At 48.6% G+C, this 23,811-nt stretch overlaps 2 protein-coding genes across 5 annotated transcripts in view; one reads left to right on the forward strand and one right to left on the reverse strand.

The window, feature by feature from the left end:
- The first annotated feature begins 163 nt into the window (after positions 1 to 163).
- LOC144169453 (secernin-2) overlaps positions 164 to 23,811 on the forward strand; it is a 49,889-nt gene continuing 26,241 nt past the window's right edge. For all 4 annotated transcript variants that reach the window (XM_077698631.1, XM_077698630.1, XM_077698629.1 and 1 more), the window contains exons 1-3: positions 164 to 324; positions 6,492 to 6,664; positions 7,347 to 7,534. In XM_077698631.1, coding sequence (XP_077554757.1) covers positions 321 to 324; positions 6,492 to 6,664; positions 7,347 to 7,534 — 365 coding nt within the window. In that variant the 5' untranslated portion in view covers positions 164 to 320. The remainder of the gene's footprint in view (positions 325 to 6,491; positions 6,665 to 7,346; positions 7,535 to 23,811) is intronic.
- LOC144169452 (uncharacterized) lies at positions 16,190 to 23,747 on the reverse strand. Its single transcript, XM_077698627.1, has one exon. It carries the CDS (start codon positions 22,929 to 22,931, stop codon positions 17,025 to 17,027), a length of 5,907 nt encoding a protein of 1,968 aa, XP_077554753.1. The 5' UTR covers positions 22,932 to 23,747; the 3' UTR covers positions 16,190 to 17,024.

Consider the following 23,811-nt stretch of genomic DNA (forward strand, 5'->3'; position numbering starts at 1 on the left):
AACGCGAAACGTAATCAACACTGAAACTTTTGTAAATAAAAAAAACTAAACAATAATAAAACTAAAAATATATCGGGTAATCAAGAATGGTTATTTTTGTTGCTTAATAAAATAGTTTTACATTTGCTTTGGTCTAGCGTGTCATCTCGCGTTTTGAACTGAAAGAACCCACCTGCGTGCGCCGTCTGAAGCTGTGCGAACTCCGGCTGCTTTGGTTTCGGAGTTTGAAAGTTTGCAATCGTGTAATCTTAACAGTGGTCTGCACAATTCTCATTGTTGGTATCAGTAATTATCAAAAAAAGAAGCCCGGACCATTCAGCATGGGTACGTGTCCAGTGATGCGTTTTTCCACTCTTTTTCTTTCTCATCCTGTCGAAACCGCACCAATCGATACAGTTTGGGTGTATACGTTGTAACTGAAAATATGGTTGTAATCTCAAGTTCAGAATAATTTAGCTAGCGTACAATTGTTTACAAAAACACAAGAATTATTCTTAAAGGCAGTCGACATTCACAGCTGTATCTTTGCAGCGGGAGTTCTGGCGGAGGTGAAATGCATTTCACCGTGCTGCTCTTTAGCGCAGGCCATGTATAACACGGTTATCTCTTGTTTTATCGTAGTTGTAACTACTGCGCCAGGTTTAACTTGATGGCTATTTGCTCCCTTGTTGGCGCAGATTTCGTTTTCCGGCACTCTTTCGTGTTTGGTTCTTATTTTCTTCGTCGGCGAACGCCCTAGATTTCTGACGTACGCGAAAAGTATCCGCGTCTTTCCAGACAATTGGTCACCCGACCGGTTTCTTTCTTTGTCATTACTCTGTGGACGGGGGTCGGCTGTCTGCACCGACGACCGTCGTACAGCCAACTGCGAAAATACGGTGAAATAAGGCAGGGCAGCTCATCCTTTCCTCACATTTTCCTCTCCCAGTGCCTGATTCAGTCTAACTTAGGACACTTATCCCGGTTAGTTCTGCCTTGCGGATATGCTACTGTTTGTTTTCCCGCATACTGTTCGTATATGACCTAACCGGATTTAACCGAAAAGGCGTATTCATGTTATACTATGGGATATCATTAACTTCTGACACCGCCTGATTGGTTCTTTTTTTTTTTTTTTGCATTGCTTGTGCTAGTGTTGAATGAAATCAGAAGTAGGTGCATATGACTGCAAAAGCAAGAATGAAAAAAAGAAAAGGCACTTGGGGGAGGCTTCAGCTCCACTTTTACGAGTGGAAAATGAAAGCATTATCAGGTTTGGTCATATCACCTTCTCATCCACTCCTCATGCATCTGGTCCTCATGGCACAACACTCCTCTATTTGTCCACAATACAGCCTGCTTGTGCTGCATTGCCTTTACCCCCCTGGTGGCATTCTCAGTTTTCAGACTGCCTCTGGTGCATTACCTCTCGCACCGCCCTGCCTTCAAGCCATTTGCATCCATTAAAGACGACAACTCAGAAGAGCACCTGCAGTGGGAGATGGCAGTGCATCTATCGCACTTGTGTTCTTTCACAGCGCTGTGCATGGGCAGGGCACCCATTCACCGCAGACGAATAATGACATTGGCTTCGAAGTGCCACTCCCCAGACTCCACGACCGCTGAAAACTTTCCTACAGACATATGAGCCTTATCGTCGGAGTATTGCGTTGCTACGCAATGGTACACTCGGCAGGCTCGAGGCGGGTTTATACTGCCTCCTCTCCTTTCAAGACACAGCTCGTCACACATTCATGTAAACACCACTCTTAGCGTAAATAAAATTACAAGGTGTGACTCACTTCATCATCACCATATCGACCAGTCAGGATATTCTCGTTACATTGCGACTGATGCCAGCCTTTCTGCGGCATGAGGCTTTTGACGCTATCATATTAAAGGACCCGTGAAGACAAAATACAACTTCGTTTAATGTGAAAGAACTCGGTTTCAGTACCTCCCTCAGCTCTATTCCAGCCATGATTTTTTTTTTTAACCGACAAAAAAAAAAAAAAAAAAAGCAAGAAAGTATTGAGGAACAGGGCTACAGGGATGTGTTACGGGCAGGAGTGGCATCATATGGACCAGCACAAAAACATAATTTTCAATGTTATAACTGCACACTAGCATTTAAAGGGGCCATGCAAGCAAAACACAAGTTTGGTTCATTCGAAAGATTGCCTCATTATAATCATACTGACACCATTCTTAACACACACTTCACTCAAATAAGCTGTATAGTTAAGAAAAAAGGGAGTGGCCATGCGACCCACTACCTCATTTCCCGCAACAGAACCTATGATGTCATACCAGACAGCTCTGCGATTGGCAGAGGCCGGCAAAAGAAGTGCTTATAAGATTGCCGAACGAGCTATTTGCTCTTGAATTTAGGGCACATGCCTTTTATAGCAGTCAGAATATAGGGTTAAACAGTAGAAGTTACACGTAAACATAGAAGTGCCGTTGCATACTGCTGTTGGTACTCCGTGCACTATGCTTGTTTTAGCTGCACAGCAATGCCGCTCTTTGGGGTTGTCTCACACGACATTGGCCGATTGGCGTAAGCAATGGCGTCTTACGGGACCATATTTGTCGAGCAACACCATGTTTCACGAAACGATTATTTTCTCCCTGAAAAAACAAGCCAGGTACAAATACGGTCAAAAACAAAAGGCAGAAAACTGCCCTCTGCAGTATGGTGGCGCCATCTAGGTTGACTAACGGTAAACAAGTCTCCACTTCACACCAAGTTTAGCTTGAAGACCCCTTTCTTATGATGTCATTGCCGACGTCCTTAAAACACGCGATTTGGCGGGAGAATCAAAATTTTAACTGCACGGTCTGAACAGAACAAGGCGTGGGCACTTTTACGCCGCTATCCCACGGCCGACAACCTTCTCAAGTTTAAGCAGGCAAAAGCTAAAGGGAAGCGTACACGACGTATGGCAAAAAACGAAAGTTGGACCAGGTTTATATCATCTATAAATTCTTATACGGATTCTAGGAAAGTCTGGACTAGAGTAAAGAAGCTAAAAGGATACACGAGTCATCCTATTCCCCTAGTAAGTAGTGTGGGTAACTCATTAAAAGATCAAGCAGATGCTCTTGGAAAACACTTTGAACATGTATTCAGTTTTTCACATTATACACAAACATTTTTACAGCATAAGAAGGCAGCAGAGCGTCGGCCCCTTCGTGTGAACCAACGCTCGAATGAGGGATATAATGCTCCATTTACCATGCTTGAATTGATGAGTGCACTCTCGACATGTGGTAAGTCCGCCCCTGGAGCTGACCGAATCAGCTATGACATGATCAGACACCTACACAGTGAAACCCTGCATGCAATACTCTCTCTCTTTAACAAAATATGGCAAACAGGTCGTTTTCCAAGAACATGGAAAGAGGCTATCATTGTACCGCTTCTAAAAGAAGGAAAAGAATCCTGTCTTGCTGCGAGTTACAGACCCATCACCTTGACGAGTTGTTTATGTAAGCTGCTCGAAAAAATGATAAATTGGCGACTATTGTACTTTTAAATGCAGAGCATTTCAGTAACTCATGATGTCACCCGCGTTGGCATCCGTAGTCCGCACCGTCGTTGTCCCTACTATATAAAAAGAAAATACTATCCGACGCCAGGTTTCGATCCCTCGACCCTGCGGGCGGAACGCTATGTACATTGTGCTGTAACCACTACGCCACAAAGCCGACACAGAATCGGAAGCTATATACGCGCCTTATATCGTTGACTCATTCAAATTACTGCTGACGAGCGCTCTCTCGTCAGCAGTTGCCACAAGTGTAGCAACATTAACGTAAAGCAAACTACTTAACGTCGTGCGCCCCCGGAAATGCTCTGCATTTGATCGTGCCCCTCGCGAGGGGCATGTTTCACTGCGGCTTCCTACTGGCCAGTACACTCGTCGCCATCTGTCGGATGTCTCGAGTTTAATGGTCTGTTAGACAAAAATCAGACAGGCTTCAGGTGTGGAAGGTCAACTATAGATAGCCTGGTTGCATTTGAATCATATGTGAAAGACACCTTCATCCATAAGCAACACTGCTTCTCTGTGTTCTTTGACATGGAGAAGGCGTATGATAGAACATGGCGATACGGTATATTGCTAGATTTGCAGTCATTTGGCCTTACTGGTAATATGCTCAACGTTATTAAGGACTATCTCTCTGATCGCACATTTCATGTTCGTGTGGGTAATGTGCTGTCTAGAACCTTTGTTCAAGAAAATGGTGTACCCCAGGGGGGAGTGCTGAGCTGCGCACTTTTTCTTGTTAAAATGAGTTCGCTAAAAAATGTTCTCCCACGAACTGTCTCATACTCCACTTATGTTGATGACATTCAAGTTAGTTTTAAGTCCTGTAATTTATCGATATGTGAACGCCAAATCCAATTAAGAGTCAACGGACTGGTTACATGGGCTGACAAGAACGGGTTTATGTTTAATGCTGATAAAAGTGCTGTTGTGGTATTTTCCAGGCGGCGTGGTGTCCATTCCCCTCCTTGTATTACATTACAAGGTCAGCCCATACCAGTAAAAAATGAACACAAGTTTCTGGGTATTTTACTTGACCACAAACTCACATTTATACTGCATATTAAATTACTAAAAACGAAATGCCTGAAAACGATGAACATTTTAAAGGTACTATCGCATCAGTCATGGGGAATGGACACAAAGTGTCTGCTTTCACTTCTAAATAGCCTAGTAAGGTCAAGAATTGACTATGGATGCATTGTATACCAGTCTGCAACCACAACAGCACTGAAAATGTTGAACCCAGTATACAACTTGGGGCTTCGCTTGGCAACAGGTGCATATCGAACAAGCTTCATTCCATCCCTTCACGTTGAATCTAATCAGTGGTGCTTGGAGTACCAGCGCACTTACACAGCTCTGATGTATGCTGCAAAAATTACTTCTATGAAGGAACACCCTTTGAACGCAATTATGAAAAATAACACTAATAATAAACTTTTTGAAAATCGACCATCCATAGCACCACCCTTCCCTTTGGCAGTGTAAGTTTACTGCACCTCCATTCATGAGTTCGTTGCTCCGTGGGACATTCGCCCAATTCAGTGTGACATGTCTTTCAGAGAACTGCAAAAGAAAAATGTGCCAAACTTTGTTATTACTCAGCACTTTCTGTCACTCAGGGACAAATACAAGGCAGCTGAATTCTACGCAGATGCCTCGAAGACTTCTGCAGCGGTGTCTTGTGCTGCAATTGGCCCCATATTCACTTTGTCCAAAACAATGAACAGGAACACTAGTATATTTACTGCAGAGGCATATGGTATCCTGCTAGCTGTGAACCACATTCTCCAAAACAAAATTAAGAGCTCAGTTATATACACAGACTCACTGAGTGTTGTTACAAAGCTTTCATCTCTGAAGGCTAGTAAAAACCCAACTTTTAATGCTGTTCTAAGAGCTCTGTACTCGGCTTATAATCTCAAGCTTGCTGTCACAGTGTGCTGGGTTCCGGGCCACTGTGGCATTGCTGGAAATGAAGCCGCTGACCAAAGTGCTGCAGCTGCTGCCCTTCGTGAAAGCATAGATATTAAGCTGGTTCCATATGAAGACCTCAAACCTTATGTGAGGAGGAAGCTACGAGAGCACTGGCAACAACAGTGGGATAAAGAAATAAGCAACAAATTACATGTCATTAAACCTAAAATTGAAAAACCTCCCTCTGAGAAACATGCAGATCAATAGAAGTGGCCTTATGCAGACTTAGAATTGGCCACACACACATCACACACTCATACCTTTTAACAGACGCAAACAAGCCACAGTGCCATCGATGTGGGGGTCAGCTTTCTGTCCTTCATATGCTTATTGAGTGTGACATGTGCATCATTGAAAGGAAACGTCATTTTAATGAAGCTTACACATATAACATTCCGTTGCACCCTTCACTATTTTTATCAGACCATCCAATGTTCCCATACAAAAAAGTTTTTAGTTACCTAGCAGATGTAGACTTTTTAAAATACATATCATATAGACCGTAACCTCACCTGTGTTCATTATGTGTTTTAAAACAGTGGTGGAACCTGAGACTTTACACCTTAGGTGCTTGCACTCACTGTTTTAATATGACCCTATACACCATTTATCTTAGTATACTCACTATGCTTTAATTATGGCCCTATACACCAACCCCCTGAGTAAAGTTTTTTAAACTAGTGGCTCCTTTACAAATCTTTCTCATCTCTTTCATCATTGTCATGGCGCTCTTTGCCTTTGTCGGCCTTGCGCCATTAAACCCAAAATCATCATCGATGCTGCGTGCTTGGTTGTTGTCTAGCGCTGTTGCTGGAAATGTCATGCCTCTGAAGGTCAGGAAGAGGGAGGTTTGAAATGTGGAGAAAGCCTCGTAGTTTCTGCTTGTCTATATCCGTGTCTTCTGCCGGAATGAGGTATGCCAAGTGTCTCGTAGGTGCTCAGTGGTGTGTTGGACTGCTCCCGCTCACTTTGATGCAGAGTCTGTTCGCGAGAGCCGACGACCAACGTCGTGCGACACCTTTGTGGCCCTGCCGCCAGCCACGCGCAACGACTGCATCGTCTTTGGCAAGAACTCTGACCGGCCGTCCGGGGAAGTGCAGGAGGTGGTGTACGTGCCCAGGACTCAGCACGGCGAATCTGCCAAGCTGCAGGTACGAGGTCGTTTCAGAGGAAGACTACGGAGTTCTTTTGTACCCCACATTGCCTGTCGCCTTTTGGGAGATGTTTAGTGAGGTCGGTTTAGGACCTGTGAGCTTTCCCTTCAGAGGTTTGCCGAAGGGTGTGCCAGGGAATGTGACGCTGGATAAGCCGGTCTTCTCCTACTTGTCATGGCCTCCGCCATCCAGAAGTATAAAAATTGGTTGGACATAATAATTTCTAAGTGAGCACTTAGATAGGTGCATGCGCAGTGCATGCTTCTCAGTTCAGTGCCTTTGTAACTTTCTCTCATATGTTTATTTGTACCTTTGTGTGTGTGGAAGGTACAGCTCATTTAATCAAATCAGTGTACTCTCCTGTTGGTTATTTGTTGCTGGGCACTGCTCATGTTGGTTTTAAGGAGCTTGCAGCCAGCTATTCACCAGATGTCACAACCTGCGGTGTTCCACCTTTACTAATAACAATGTGACGTATCAGGTGCCACCTGGAAGTTATCAAGGGCATTCACCTAAGAGGGATTGACCGGAGGGGTATCCACCTTAGCCAGTGCAGGTTGCACTAGAGCCCCTCCATACTGCTCCCATCCGCAGTGGTCGTGATGGAGGGGCTTTAAGTTGCACGTACCTGCCTGTTGTGTGACCCCCCCCCGTGCATCATGTGCCTGATATCTTTCAGTGCACCTACATCGAGGTGGACCAGGTGCCCGAGACGTGCGCGGTGATGCTGAGCAAGCCAGCGTGGATGTGGGGCGCCGAGATGGGGGCCAACGAGCATGGAGTGTGTGTGGGCAATGAGGCCGTCTTCACTCACCTCAACGGGCCCGACGACAGGACTGAGCGGCTGCTGGGCATGGACCTGGTCAGGTGAGGCACCTATGGCACGCTCGTCTGTTTGTGTGTCGTGGTGGGGGTGATGGAGGAGCCAGAAACTCCTGCTGGTACAACAGGGCAGTGCTCTCGGAGAAGGCAGCTGGTGATGAGATTTTTAATTTGCTACAGGCTCTAAGTAATCGTATTGAATATGCACACGATGTTGCACTAGGGAACAAAATGGCGCAGGGTATGAAATCACCTCTGCCTTGTCGACAGCATCTCAGTGGTCGTTAAGATTGGTGCCCATTTGAATTCAAGGATGATGGGGCCCGGTTTCTTTTTGATGTATGCAGTAATAAGCAGCACCGGTGTTCATTAAACTTGACGGAGTTTGCGAAGTGCCGTTGAAGCAGGAAAGGGCTCCTGAGCCATCACTCAAACTGTATAGCTGGCGGGCTGGACGTGCCATGATTATACTAGATGACTTTGAGCGCACACTTATGGTCCTCGAAAATTGCACTGGGCATCGGTTTAAACAGTGAATGATCGGTTTAAATGAGCTACCTGGCCATCGTACTAGGATACCAAAAACTTTTGCCTTTGGTGGTCGCTAATGACAGACACGTTGGACAGCCATCTGAACGAATTAAGACACAAAGCCAGGACATTTATGGTCATGGTCATGTAAGATATAAACAGGAGTGCCGATTTGGCCATCTCAGAAGGGCTTTTAATGTCCCCAACTTGTGGAGCACATTGTAGATGGCGCTGTCAATGGGCACTACTATTACCCAGCATTCCCCGTGCACCAAAGCCTGCTCACCCCGCCGGGCACGATGGCAAGGCGCATTCTGGCTGAATTTGTCGTCTGCTTCGGCAGCGGTTCGTTTTGGGCATGTTTTGGCCCAGCTTCACATCTGTTGCGGGCCTACTACACACGACTTGATGAGCTTGTTCAACAGAACCTCCTGGGTAACCGGTACTTGACGGAATGAAGTTGTTGTGCGGCAAAGATACCTACAGGGTTGGTTTGCAGGGTGGGAAAACAACCACATCCAGATATCTGGCTGCTAGAGAAACGCTACCTTTTCCAGACTGCGTGCCACGAATAGGACTACGTCGGTTAATTGGTGAATATAAATTCGGTTGTGATCTACATATATTACAAGAGCCCACAGAAGCCAACTAGTCCTGACAAATAGCGACTTTAATAGTGCCGTATACTTTTTCGTCATTTGTAAAATAAACTTACTAGCTGAAAATCAGTATGAATGCTAATCAATCAGCTCATGTGCTCGATTGTTGCAGTATCTTTGCTCGTATCGCGCGGGGTTACAGCCCCGACCTTTTTCTTTTTTTCTATTTTGGAACTGCATACAACAGTGCACATTTAATTATGCGTACTGCATACCACACTACTGTATAGTGCAATGCACTCCTGAGAAATACATCCAAATAGTCGAAAGCAGCTTGTTCCTTGCTGAAGAGTGCACGTAAAATGCGAGTGCTGCTTGAAAAGTGATGATTGCGGCTAGGTGCTTTTGAAGGCAACACGAAGTTTCAAATCACCTTAACTATAGTATTTGAATTGCTTGAACAGCTGCTTCTTTCATCAATTCAGACTGGTTGTAAAAATTTCCGAAACAACCACGGCAGGGGCACGCGGGGGGACACTTTGAGAAATCTTTCTGTATCGCGGCTCCACATAGTACCAATATGTTCCACGCATTTTCGACACATCACTTGCCCCCTCCCCCTGCCTCTTTAACATCTGAGCACTTGCGACCCGTCAACTGGTTGTCCAGCTGTTAATTACTACATGCAGATACAACATGCAGGGGGCAGACTTCTGTCGATGCCACCATTAATAAGATGGCGACAGGTGTAGATTTCAGCATGTGACAATTTTCTTAAAACTAAATTTAATTTAAATTAAATTTAATTTTAAAATATACTCAGGCACTTCTTATGAGAAAATAAAGGTCATTATCCGGCTTGGCTCTTTATTCTAGAGCAACCTTATTTTCACAAGCCAGGTCATCAGAACACATTGCTCAGCAATGCAGCTGGCGCTATTGACTGGTTGGATCGACAAGATTACACGACTGCACAGTGAGTGAACATCGGGCCGTAAGTTACTATGCAAGTTAAAACGAAGCGTTTGGAATTCTTTGGTCACCTAATCACGCTGACAGCGCCTTTCCATATTCATGTGAGGTAACAGCCATAAATTTCTTGCGTGGAAATCTATGCATTCTTGCCGCACGCATATGGAGACTATGGACGACCCTCGTAAATGTTATTTGTGTGCAGAAGAAGCATAAATGGTTAAGCACGCAGCAGTGGGCACGCCAAAAATGGGCAGTTTTTGCTCTGCATCGCTTTACCATAAGCCAAATCAGGCTAGAGTGCATGTTGTAGTGTGCGATGTTACTTTGGCTCATTTCTTGTTTGGTTTTTCCGAAATCGTCGTCGTATGATTGCATCTTAGACCTGCTGGGTTAGGCCGATATTTCTCAGCTCGCATTGATTATTTGTGACTAAACGCTTTCACAAAGCGATCCTCACATGTGCGGCGGCGTGCGATTACCCCACCGCTCGTTGCGGTTGCGACTGTGATTTAGATTCCGCACGCGTCTCGTGATAGCGCGCATAGTTTGACATGCTAGAAGACAGATGTCGAGGTGAAAGCCAACAAGCCGCTGGGGAGAGTGAGCGAGGGGAGAGCAATGTACAAAGGCACAACGACGAGAAGGGTGCGAAAGAGGAAGAGAGCAGTGTGAAAGCTGGGCGCCCGGTGGCACGGGGACATTATCGTCCCTCGCAAACGATTTTTTTTCTGGGCCACAGTCGGCGCTCCTCTTTATCTAACTCTGTGGTCTTAGTCATGATTCATTCTCTTTCTTTAACCAATGCGGAAGATGCTGCAGCCACATTAGAAGGGAAATTATTGTGCAAAATTGCCCCACGAGCGACGTATTGTACTTTTAGTATTTTCACTTGGTAGTTTTGATTTAAACTCCCGAAGTGGAATGTCCCATCACTGTTGCATCTTTGTGCCACTTGTCACATTGCAACAAGTTGCCTAGCTGCATTAGCGGCTTCATTGTCTGTTTTATGGTCAGCTTGCAGACTGCTTTTCTCTAAGAACTTTGCCAACAACATCAATTTTTGGCAAGCTTGGCATTTCAAGAGGCCCTGCAGTGTATGATTTTCAAAATAAAAAGCATCATGTTTGCTAAAAGTTGCAGTGTAGCTTTTTCACAAGTGGTCCGAACTGCACGCCAGCATTCCAGTAGCTTTCTCATTTGCTATGTGTGAGGTGCCTAGAGTTGTGTTGCTCCAGAATGTGCCTCCAAAAAGCTGGTGTACATCACTTTTGTAGGCAAAAGTTCTCTGGTAAGTCAGAGGAATTTGAGGTCTAATTCCTTTCGGGAAGAAATTATCACGTGCTGTATGGCGACGGGTGACCCACGCATATGCAAACATGGAGTTTAGCGAACTGCTGTGAGCAGTTCTAACCAGTGTAATCTGCACCTGCACAAAGAAAAAGTCGGTATTAAACGGTAAATAGGTGAAGACCGAAAATTCGAAGGATGACATTATTACCGTCTAACAATACCAAGAATCAGTGCGATGTCAGTGCTGCACTAGGTGCTGATTGGTTTGGTGGCCATGAATGGCCCGTGGTGTTTAATCTCCTTCCGAGCCTTACAAGTAGAACTGAGGCTCTGGACTTGCACTGTGTTGCGAGATGAAGATATGCATGAGTGGAACACTACAGTGCGACCACAAATAGGAGTTGGACCAATTCATTTCAGTGTCCCCTTCTTTAGCAGGTGCCCGGTTGGATGTTCACTGTGTGCCTCAATAAATTTATGCGGGAAAGTGTGCTGCCTTTGTTCGTGTTTCCTGGGGGGGTGAAAAAAGAGGGGTCAAGGGTGCCACATGAAGACCGTATGGCGATAAGTGGGACAATTCGACAGCCATTCGGTCCCCTTTGCTGCCACACTCTCCTAGATCTCGATCCCACCGGCAAACCAGGCAACCTATCCCAGCCAAGCGAGGAGCCACTTGGTCCATCAGTTCATCACCGAACTCGAAATTTCAACCCTTAACTCCCCTCCCACCCCACCTAGATGGGAAGAACTTTTCGAAAGTCACAGTGATTACTGATTAGCAGTGCTTGGCCTTTGCGCTACGCTAGTAGTAGCTACAACGGAGATACTGCACTAGAATTCACCTCCTGCAATCGCTGGGTGCTAGCCAACCTGATACCGTTCCTTTTTTTTTTTTTAATTTAGTTGCAAGGCTAGGTCCGCCCATTAATAAACATCACCACTACCACCACCAGGAACCAAACTGTCTCCGAACTACTACAGTAAAGTCCGCTTATATCGAACAGCGCAAGGATTGTAAAATAGTTCGATATAGCAAAAGTTCAATATAGAAAGTGAAGCAAAAAAAAAAAAAAACTTACATGAGGGCAATCTTGCCGGCGGAGTCACTAGCTAACGCTGAACCCTTACCACCCTGCAGTTCACTATTTATATGTCATTTTCTCAGAAAGAAAACAATCATTTATTGGGGCGAAAGAACTGCGTGAGTGTAGCCTGCTTCTTGGAGCGCAACGCGTTGCTGGTGACTGCTTGCTCCTCCAGTCGACAAGCGCAAGACCGCTGCCCTCAATGGCACTGCAGTATCGCCTAGCAGGGCCACGGCAGTGACGGCTTTGCTCGTGCTCGGAAGCGGTACCGAGCCCTCGGCGTCTTCGACAGAGCGGAGACAAGCATGGATACAAGCGAATAACGGCGAACCCAGTGAACTGAGCAAGTGCAGGCAGCAAGTGGCACGGACTTGAAGTTCGGTGACACCGCAGCCCGAAGCGTTCAATGTGGCGCTTCCGGCTCCCACGGCATGCATGCATGGAGCTGGTCCACTCTGCCACGGCCGGTTTGGACGCGCCCGAGCTTGCGCAGGAGTCGCAAGCGACACCCGCAACACCGCTGCGCGCCAATGTATTGCGGGAAAGCCTGCCGCATGCCTAAGGAGAGCGAAAAATCCCGCGCGGGAGAGTTTGATATATCCGTTGTGAGCAAAATCGCGTTCGATATAAAAAGTCTTCAATGCATGTCATTTTTACCAGAATTGGTTCGATATAGGCAATAATTCGATATATCCGTGTTCGATATAAGCGGGCTTTACTGTAGCCACCTACACTACTGTTCACGTGTTAAATCTTCTACGTGGCTGACGCCACCCTTGTTCGCCAACTCCGACACTTCGCCAAAACAATGTGACCAAGGGTTGTCAGGCATGCACGCTCAGAACAGGGTGCGATTTTTTCTGTTGTGCTGAACTGCCTCACACATTCAGCGTTGCTGTGGTACTGGCCGATTCAACTTCTGCGCTTGGCCGATTGCGCTTTTCAAGCTCTTCACTGATAATGATGTCAATCGGTGTAGGTTTCAATTGGAGTGTCAGGTAGCTCCGGCGCAATGTGGCCATACTTGGAGAAAGATTTGGCGAAACACGGGTGCGTTTTCAGGAGATTTCTGTTTCGGTCGTATAATCATACAAAAAAGAAACATCAAAATTTCAGAGTCTCCGGGAGGATTTAGAAAACCTGGCATTTGCGCTTCCGGGACTGCCAGGTCTTAATTGCTGGATTCTATAGAACTGAAACAGGGAAACACTATGCTTGAAAGGAGCGTTTTAAGGGAATTTTCACCCAGCGTGAGGAAAGCCATCACTGGAGCTAACTGTGGGTCTTGTAAGCTGCACAAGCCATACATTACATTCCCCAACCTTACAGAAGTTAGAGGACTGTGCAAGTCCGCGTGGAAAAATATGCTGGAACCGCTTGACAGTGATCACTGCATCATGCAAATTGAATCGGAACCGCGAACTGGCACATCCAAAATTATAACCACACTAGTATCACAGACTGGCACAGGATTTGTGAATTCCTGAAACTTGTTGGTCGGTGGACACATATTGTACGTTCAATTCACTGTCCACCCGCTACTCCAGGTCAGTGACCCGTATTGCGGACTGAACACTCATAGATTCTGGAGCATCGGAGATGAGCAGTACAGGTGTGGAAGACTGACCAATCGAAATTAGGCGCGAGAGAAGCCGAGTCATATAACATCACCAGTTTGCGACTACATGACAGTGTTGCAAAATGTGAGGGCATTGATTGTCAGTCAACAACACCGCTGGATGACATCCAAGAACCCATTCAGAATGCCTTTTAAAGCGACGCTTTAGTGTTCTCACTGATAGCGTCAGTCACTCGAATATGCCCTGCGGGAAAGCCAATTTTCTCCGACGAGGGTTAAGTGTAGCAAAATTAAAATGCTTCCCTGCAAAGCTTGGCGACAGGTTTGTTGCGCCCCCTATTGCTCACTGAATGCCAAGCAGCAGGCACCGATTCACGCCGTACATCCCAAACCCAAATGCAAGGCATATGGAGTGCACACTCAAGAGTTGCTGTGGGTATTCTAGAAAAGTGGTGCGTACCTACGGAGTAGCACATACTCGGAGTGTGGGATTGACCAATCAAAGAATCCATCACAATTCGCGTTCAGCTATTGTTGTCGTTAGATAGAGGGGGCATGATTTTTCTCACCAGCCACGCGCAATCCTCTGCCAGGAGAAGATCCAGAGGTGGGAGTGAATTTTTTTTTTTTTTTTTTAATGGGGAAGCTCAGAGTGGTGGTCTTCATGCCCAAGTATCACGTATGCTACTATCCACACCTTTATGGAAAAGTCAACTTTCAATAGTCTTATTATACAATCTCGTCGAGACCCCTTGAGGGAGACTGGCTTTGTTAAAAGCTTTGATTGCACTCTCTTTGGATGGAGACGGTTGCTTTTTTCCCCCTCTGAAGCCCATTACAGAGGGCCACACCCAGGTGTCAATACTATCTTCGACATTTTTCAACCTCCTCCTGAACCTCTCAAGAAATCTCTACCTGTGCATGCCATCTACAGATATTCCTTTTTGGTGCAACATAGGCTCATCAAAGGAGTACAAGGAGACACTACAAAAGGGACTCAGTGCCACCCATGCCACTTGATTCACATGCACTTATGCTATTCCCAACTGAAGTCTGTATGTTGTGGCCTGCAACAATGATGACCGAAATGACCGAGTCATACCGAAACCTTAACGCTAGGGGTGTTCGAATATTCGAAACTTCGAATATTCGATTCGAATTTTTTGGTATTCGATTCGATTCGAACGACACTTTTATTGTTCGAAATATTCGAACCACCCAAAACTTAAAAAAAAAAAAAAAAAAATCAGAGCGTGTCTTTATCGGTGTTATTTACAGTGGACTCTCATTGATACGATTCTGGAGGTGCGAATTTCGGGATGATACGAATTTCCGAAAAGTCCCGGCGAAATTGCATCGTTTGCAATGGGAAAAATTTCGGCTGTTACGAACGGACCTGCGCGGCCCGGTGGAAGGTACGAACGAGCCGGCGAGGCACCCGACTGCTGAACAAGCAAGTGACAGCTCTCGCTCCCCTGTTTGTCACTCTTTCTCCAGAAACGGCCGGGCTGTTGTTTTCTGCTCGCGAAAACGCTCTGCGCACGCCCAACGCGCTGACACCGCCGCGAAACCACCCCCACTCTGCGCGCGGCGCGGCCGGCGACGTCAACATGGCGTCGGCTCCAGCCGCGATTTGGCGCGGGCGCTCGAGCGACCGCTTCTAACCGCTCTTTAAAATGCGGCTCAAGGGAGACACGAAGTTGCTTGTGCGGTAAAGGAGCTGATAATTCATGCGATAACGGTACTATAAAACATCATCCGCGCCGCTAGTGAAAGCGCCCATAAAATATTTGCCGGGGTGCTAAGCCTAACCGTCTCTGGCGGAGCCAAGCCGGCTGTCTCGATCTGATCACAAGTAGTCAGGCTCCTCCATTCTGCCGCGCGCGTACTGCGTCATTTTCTGACCGAGGTAGGCGCTACCGCGGGCGCGAAATCGTCGATGTGGGCGTGAAAATACAGCGCTCGCAGAGCCGAGGCGAGCGAATCGCGTGCAAAACCGCACCATGCGGTTCACGCTTAGCTGTTGCGGCGTGTAGCGAGCTTGGGCACACCGAGTGAGGAGACGAGCGCGAAGCTTTACGTGCTCCAGAAAGGACTGCTTTACGACACGGGGGTTAAAAAAAGCAGAAAAATCACGAATTTCTTCACGCAAAAGTAGGAAAAGAAATAAACGAAAACTTTTTTCAGCGCTAAATTTTTTGGTCTGTGTTGGTTCATACGAATTTCGGATGATACGAATATTTTTCGCAGTCCCGCGAGATTAGTATAATCAAGATTTTGCTGTATCAGCGCGCGGCAATGTGCACGGGCTCGGGCATGCCAGCTACTAGTGTCTCGAGTGAGCGGCTGTTTTCGATATCTGGTAAAGTGGTGACGAGCAGGAGGTTGTCACTGCTCCCCGAACATGTCTCCATGTTAACATTTAAGTGAGTGCAGACCTTAATCTGTTGAGTGCAATGGTATTGTGTAATTCCTAATTTTACTTTGTGCGATTTGTTGTGCAATAAAGTTGCAGTTTTTGTGTCTCTAGATTGTGAAAACATTAATTTTACAAACAACCATAAGTATTCGTATTCGAAAAATATTCGATTCGATTCGAACTTTGTTTTTATTATTCGAATTCGCTTCGAAATTAAAAAATTGATATTCGCACACCCGTACTTAACGCCCTTGAAATGCGAATACCTAGAAGACCACCCATAAAAATCTGACATGCGTGGGAGCATAACGGTCACAGCATCAAGATCATACAGAAAAATAGAGCAGATTGACTGTGATGAGGGGTATTACGTGTGGGCTGTAAAGCCCAAAGTAACAAGAGCCCTGCAGGGTGGTTGGTGCAGTGGTGTACTCGGGGGGCCATGTACTCACTTCCATAATCAATCGCTGACCATTGAGGAAAAAGCTTGAGGAAAAAGCTGCACAAATGCCACTGTGCTGTTCCTGGACTTCCGAAGAGATACTTGTCATAGACTGTGGGGATGAGCATGCAAATTAAAGTTTTGTTGTTTCTCAGTGACCACATTTGGCCGTCATGTTACAGGGACCCACCACACCACTTGGAATAAAACGTGTGTAGATTCACTGTTGGCAAAGAATATATAGCTACAGGTATGTTCAGCCACAGTGACTACGAGGCCATTGCCACCGTCACCACGAAATGAAACAAAGTGTTTATCTGAGTAGTGGCTCTCACAGCCTGGTATTTTGAGAACATGGATTTTAATAGCTGCCTACAAGGCATTCAATACGGGTACACAATGAGAAACGGGTAACCAGACTCAAGTAGGCATGCTCAATCACAAAATAATCTTTGGTTGTGAGATCTCACCAGAAACAAACAGCACCATTCATGCACAAAACAAAAAAATTTAGTCCCACAGTCACACAAGGCACTTGTCCAATGGTAACGGCAAACAACCCTGTACACCTCGCGCACAAGGGCAGTAACGTCGAACACACACATCCACGGTGTCTTAAAGCTTGCTGCCAGCTTCAGACGTCGCCACAATGGCTCGAGTGAGCTGCTGTATCTTGGCCACCTTGGCGTGGTCCAGTGAGAAGGGAATCTTGGCCAGAAGATTCAGAGTCCGGACGGCGTGTTCCCGCTTGAAGTACTCGTCCAGAACGGCCTTGTGCACAGATTTCTGCACCACATCCAGCGCCTCTTCCTTGCTGATGCTGTGCACGTGCAACTGCTCCTTCAGTTCAGCGAGCTTCTCTGCGCCTGAGCCACACACGTCGAGGATGCTCAGACCGGTGAACATGTCCAGGTCCATCTGGGCCATCTCCAAGGGAGTCCGCGGCACTGCTGCACTACCAGTGTTGGCGGAAGACGATGGGTCCAACGGCTCGCTGCCAGCCACAGGAGATCTTGCTGAGCGAGCACGCTTCGGACTTCTGTCAGAGGCCTGTACACCGGGAGACGCTAGTCTTCTGAGAATGCGAGTGGCGACGGGCGCGTTAAACAGTTTTTCGGCATCTGTAGCAGCATCACCTCCCGGCTCTTTCTTGACCAGGCTGGTGCTGGGTTCACCTGTGAACTCTCTGCTGCTGCCTTGTGCCACGAGGTCTATGTCTTCTAACGGGGCAGCAGCCTTGAACTTTTTAGCACTGTTTCCAGCAGACTTTGGATCTCTGCTTCTGTGGGCCTGTCCAGGAGGTGCAGCTGATGGCAACGTGGCCTCCGTCTCAACGTCACTTACTGGCTCTTTCTTTATGGCTGTTGGGCTGACACTGAACTCGCTGCTGCTGCTTCCTTGTGAAGAGTCGGCAGCTTTCGATTTCTTGGGGCTGCTTCCGGAAGGCGTCTCGGTACTACGGCGCTGTCGTTTGCCCCTTTTTTTGCGACTGAAAAGCCAGGACGAACGCAAGGAGGTGTTGGTGCCTGGGCCCTTGTTCTTGTTCTTCTTCTTCAGAGGACTCGGTTTGATCTTGTTGTCTTGGTGAACCGACGTGGCTGGTCCTTCTTCAGCAGCACCGGTGTCCCCCGGTGACAGTGTTGCACAAGCGTCTTGTTCCCCACTGTTGCTGCTCAGAGTAGACATGGGGCAGTCGCCTTCCCTCTGTCGGGGCGGAGACAGGCTCAGCTCCTCCCCCGTCTGCCCATCACGCTCCTCTGTTGAGGCTGTGCTGTCGTGTCTCTTGTCAAGGTCATCACTGGGCAGTGGTTTTCGCGACGAGTCTGCGCCTTCCACCGGCTCTTGAGTGGAGACATTATCACAGGCTGCAGGAGATTCATTGCCGTCACCTTGTTTCATGGTTCTGGCACCAGCTGGCAGCTCTGGTGGAACCAGGCTTTTCCTTCTGGGCTGCTCAGCGCTGCTAACGTGACTGATAATGGAGGCACTGCTGTCATCTCTTTGCTGGGTGAGAGGCAGCGTGTCGCGTGCCCGCTCTTGAGAAGGAGAGACGAGTGTAGACGTTCCTTTGCTCGTTGCCAAAGACTCGCAGTTTCTATTCACAAGAGTGGCATCATCGGCTGGCGACTTCTGGGAGCTGCTGCTGTGTAGGAGCGTGCCACTGATGTGATCTGCTTCTTGGCGAGCTGGTGCGTAGGTGTCCGTCTGCACTTTTTGCGACAAAACCACACTAGGCTCTTGCGCTTGTTTGAGACCCTCCCCATCACGTGGTGAAGTAGCTGCTGTTTTTGACTCTGATGACAAGCCTTCTGCTTGATCTTCAACCATATTCTCTTCAGACGGCAGTGTTGCATCCTTGTCAGTTGGTATCGGCATGCTCATGCTTTCGGGCTCTTCTTGGCTGAATGAGGAGCACGTGATGTCGTTCGAGGGTGTGCCAAGTACCTCCTTGTTCGTAGCATGTTCCACAGCTTTGCCGACAATCCCAGTGGCAGGATGCTTGGTTTTTGCAGCACTGCCAGAAGTCGGTTCGCTAAGCGCATCCTTGCCTGTAGTAGCTTCTGCAGCTTTGTCGACGGTTCCACTTGCAGGATGCTTGGTCTTTACAGCACTGCCAGAAGTTGGTTTGCTAAGCGCATCCTTGTCTGCAGTAGCTTCTGCAGCTTTGTTGATGCTTCCACTTGCAGGATGCTTAGTCTTTACAGCACTGCCAGAAGTCGGTTTGCTTAGTGCATCCTTGTCTGTAGTAGCTTCTGCAGCTTTGTTGACACTTCCACTTGCAGGATGCTTGATCTTTACAGCACCACCAGAAGTCGGTTTGCTGGTTACCTCATTGCCAGTAGTAGCTTTCACAGCTTTTTCCTCTATCTTGCTTGCAGGATGCTTGGGCTTTACAGCATCACCAGAAGTCAGTTTGCTAAGTACCTCCTTGACTGTAGTAGTTTTCGCAGCTTTGTCTGAGGTCTTGCTAACAGGATGCTTGGTCTTCACAGCACCGCCAGATGGTGGCAACTCTGCTGCACTGTAATTTCGCTCAGGAGCAACATTACTTGTTGAGGAACTGTCACATCTGTCTCCTATCTTCTTGGCCGCATCTGAATTCTTCGTATCACCCTCGGTCCTGCTAACCTTTACAAGCGTTGCTGGCTTGGCCTTTTTCCGTATTCCTGATGTCTGCAAAGTATCACATGACTGGCTTCCTTTCGACACATCCAAGCATCGCTTCTCGACTGGTGTAGTTTTTTGATCTTTGACGCTGCCTGTTGGTTTCTGGCTTGTATTGTCTCTCGGTTGACCATCAGCTACCACACACGGCGTCCCCTTGGCTTCCACTTCTCGCTTTCTTGGTGTAGGAGCAGGGCCACTGAATGACTTGTGTGTCTTTGTAGCTTCCGAGCTCGACTCCTTTGTTTTTGATGTGTGGCACTGCTTGAGGCTGCTGCTCCCAGGACTCTCATCAGAAGTTGGAGAAGCGCATACCAGTGCAGCTTCAGTGCTGCCCGAGCACCTGGCCTTCTGTGTCGGATCATCTAGAGTCTCTGCCGCTTTGGACATGTCTTGGTGCTTCGTGGGGACAGCAGAGCTACTCAAAGGCTTGCATGCCTTTGTAGATGTTCCTTCCAAGCTCGGTGTGTGAACCTTTACCTTGCTGCTGGGATGTTGAGGTTGTTTCTTTGCCGGCGCTTCTTCCGTTCGTGCCTGTGGATTGGTCGAGCTTTCTGTCATTGGCAGGCCGTTGGTTTTTCCTTTGGCCTTTGTAGATGGACTTTTGCTCAACTTCATCGCAGCAGCCTTGCCTGGCAAAGTTGATTTGCCACTTTTCGCCATGTGAGACTTTTTTGGCGGTGTTGACTTCCTTTTTGCAGAATCGTTTTTGTGTGTGGGTGTCGTCACACTAGAATGCCCAGAGTCTGTCTTGGCGCTGCTAGGCTCAGACTTCTTATTCTTGGCCACAACTTCCTTCGAGGCTTCTAGCTTTGGCGCAACCATTGGAGAGTCCTTTGAGGTTTCTTTGCTGTCGAAACTCGTCATGGAAGACTTAGCGCTGACCTTGGTACAGCTCTCCTCTTTCTCCATTTTCTTGGCTGCCAGTTTCTTAGCTGGCAGTGAGCTGCCATTCTGCTGAGTGGTACTTGGCTTAACCATTGCAGAGTCCTTTGAGGTTTCTTTGTTGTTGAGACTGGTCATGAAGGGCTTAGCACTGACCTCAAACAAGCTCGCCTCTTTCTCTGTTTTCTTGGCTGCCAGTGAGCTGCCATTCTGCTGAGTGGCACTTGGCGCAGCCACTAAAGAGTCCTTTGGGGTTTCATCATTGCTGGTACCAGCCACAGACGGCTTAGCGCTCATCTTGGTGCCGCTCACCACCTTCTTTATTTTCTTGACTGCCAGTGTTTTACCTGGCGATGGGCTGCCATTCTGCTGAGTGGAACTGGGACAAGGGTCAGGCTTGCTCTTCTCCGAACTTCTATCAACCTTTCGTTTTTTGACGTCGTGGTGGGCTGATCCTGGCCATTCGAGCTGTCTCTTAGCCGCACCGCCATGTTTGCCATTGGGTGGCAAAGCAGTCAACCTGGCAGCACCTTGCTTCGTACCTAGGTGTGCTTTTACTTTGTTAGTTGCAACGAGCTTGGGCTTGGCAGCCAGCGCCTGATCCGGCAAATGACACGCCTCCACTACTTTTGTACACTTTTGTTCTTCGGCCTTCTTCACACCAACAACCTTTTTCTTGATGAGAGGCCTCTTTGCGACTCCTTCACCGGCATGTCGTCGGGCAGGCTGAACTGAGTTGTCAGACTTTCGTGGACTGTGGTACATGGTAAGAGGCGTGTCCGATACATCCTCACAGTCGCTCAGCTCAGTGGCTTTCCCCTTGTCACACGAAGGTTGTTGGGATTCTTCCCTACCTTCACCGAACACAACTCCTTGCTCCACCTGGTTCGCTTCATCGCTCGAGTCATCGCAGTACTCTTCCAAGGGCACGTCGGAAATGTCCTCGTAGGGCTCATCACCGGGACTGTGTTTTTTCTGCGATGACGCAGGTTTGCGACGGGTCGAACTGGTGGGGTGGGCTTGAACACCGCCCTGAGACACCCACACTGGAATAGGCTTTGAATCAGGCTCCGAAGGCACTTGGGATAGTGCGGGCTCACCTGCCTGAGACACCCTCACTGGAATAGGCTTCGGAGCAGTCACCGAAGGCGCCTTGGCCTTCGTTGATGCTGTAGGTGCTCGGACTGAAGTTTTAGCCTTGGGAGCTTGGTTTGGCGGCACCATTTTGCCAGCCTGAGGTGGCACGGGGTTACCTTGAGCCTGAAGCACCTTCCCTGGAATGGGTTTCACATCAGTCACCGAGGACACATTTGGCTTTGCTGATGCTCCAGAATCAGTTTCCCTGGCCGCTACGTTGGGAAGACTCGCTTTGGCCTTGGAGGTGTGGTCTGGTGGCTTCGAAACGGCTGTTTCCTCACTAGCGTGGGATGACGTCGGCTTACTTTTCTCGGACTCTGGTACAAGCTTTGAGTTGAGCACCGAAGATACTCCAAGTTTCTTGGGCTTTGTACATGCATGGTCGTTTTTTTTGGCAGCCGCTGCACTTGGATTCGCTTTGACAGTGGAGACTTGGCTTGGTGGCGCACTTGACTCGGACTCTGGTATTGGCTTTGAACTGGCCACCGGAGATGCTCCGAGTTTCTGGGACTTTGTAGCTGTGTGGTCAGTTTTTCTGGCCACTGATGGATTCACTTCAGCGTTGGAGACTCGGCTTGGCGGCTCCGAAACTGCCTTCCCGTTCGCTTGCGGGGGCTTGAACTCATTTGTTTGAGACTCTTCCACTGAAACAGGCTTTGGGACAACCACTGCATGCTCACCTTCACCGGCATTTGATGAATTTGCTTTGGGGGCCTTGCTTGACAGAGCTGCCACTGCCTGATTACTTGCCTCAGCCTCTGTGGGTACACTTGCCTTAGATTCCTTGGGCGCTGCTTTAGGTGCACTTTCGGCCTTGCTTGGCACTGCATCCGACTTCTCGGAGCCCTGGCCCGGCGGCTCTGAAACTGCCATCTTGTACCTAGACTCCTTTGCATGCGGCGGACGCTGGAACAATTTTGGAATCTGAAGGAGTGGGACCTTCAGCTCGACCTGTCTTTGCCGCCCATCGCTCACATAGCACACCGACTGCGTCGCGTGGCCGTCACGGACGTTCAAGAGCCCAGCGCTACTAGCGCTCGAACTTGCACCTTCCGTCGCGTGGTCGTTGAGTGGCCGCCCTCCCCAACTCGGACGACGATTTCGCCCCACACCCTGGGTACGCCGTGGCGACTGCCGCACAGGCCCCGGCGGCGGTGGGAAACGATTGTCAAGCGGGCGCAACGGACCTCTGGCCAGCTGACCGCCCGCCGGGGGCCTCAGTTGGCGGGGGGACCAGGCGTTCGGGTAGTCGTACAGGGGCCGCCAGCCACCATTGGGTACCGTGTTCCTCCAGCGCGGGGCATAGGGACGCCAGGGCCAATATCCTCGTTCCATCCACGGAAAAATGCGGAGGAAGTGACAGTCGTCGGCGCGGTGCCTTCACCGAAGACTAGTGGTGGCACGCAGGACCGCCTCACCTGACAAAGCAGCGAAATAGAACACGAAGCGGCTCGATTTGTGCGAGCGTTCAGACACGATGGCGCAGCGACACTGGCGACACGCTCAACTCGTAGAACGAACGTCCAGTTCTCGCAGCGTTTTCAACCGCACAGCTCGGCGTGGGCACGCGCCCGTGATGACGCTTTGAAACGACGACGACGCTGTCGGAAATGAATTCGCCGCTTTCGGAGGGCTATCACCACTATCACAGTCTGTAGTAATGTTCGCGTTTGTTGGTGGCACGTCCGCTGGTTTGAGGCTACGTAGTTGTCACTTCACTGCTGATCGACGCAGAGCACGCGCGCAACGCACGCGCTGAGCACTTAACTCAAAACACGCGGGATTTTTTCACTTTTCCGTCGAACTGGCACAACACGGCGTGCGTCCATAGCCGGGTCGGTCGGCTGGTCGGTCACCCGCCGCCGACGCGCCTGGGTGTGTGTCCGGCGGCAGTAAGTCCGCGGTCTACATGTCACAACAAAAGCAGCTCGCTCGGCGTCGGCAGAAACGGCAGCGCAGGGACAGAGCGGAAGCTGCCTGTGTTGACAGCTCACTAACTTGGGACGGTGCGCTGCTGTCAGTCCGCCGGACGAGGCACGCCGAGCTACTACGTTGCTGCGTCACAGAACAAGGACGCCGCTAGAGCCACTAAACAACGCCGCGACACCGCCGACCACTGCGAGAGGGCGGGCAGGTATCGACGAGGGAGAGGCGGACGAGGGCAAGTTCTTCGCCCTCTCTCTTCTCCAGCGCAGGCGAAGCGGCGGCCTTTTTG

The sequence above is a fragment of the Haemaphysalis longicornis genome, unplaced genomic scaffold (assembly GCF_048455015.1).
Source record: "Haemaphysalis longicornis isolate Haplotype H1 unplaced genomic scaffold, Haemaphysalis longicornis Haplotype H1 scaffold_2, whole genome shotgun sequence".
Lineage (NCBI taxonomy): Eukaryota > Metazoa > Arthropoda > Arachnida > Ixodida > Ixodidae > Haemaphysalis > Haemaphysalis longicornis.

What these genes read in the sequence shown, in the direction of transcription:
- LOC144169452 (XM_077698627.1), bottom strand. Translation starts at nt 22,931, where the DNA reads ATGGAACGAGGATATTGGCCCTGGCGTCCCTATGCCCCGCGCTGGAGG.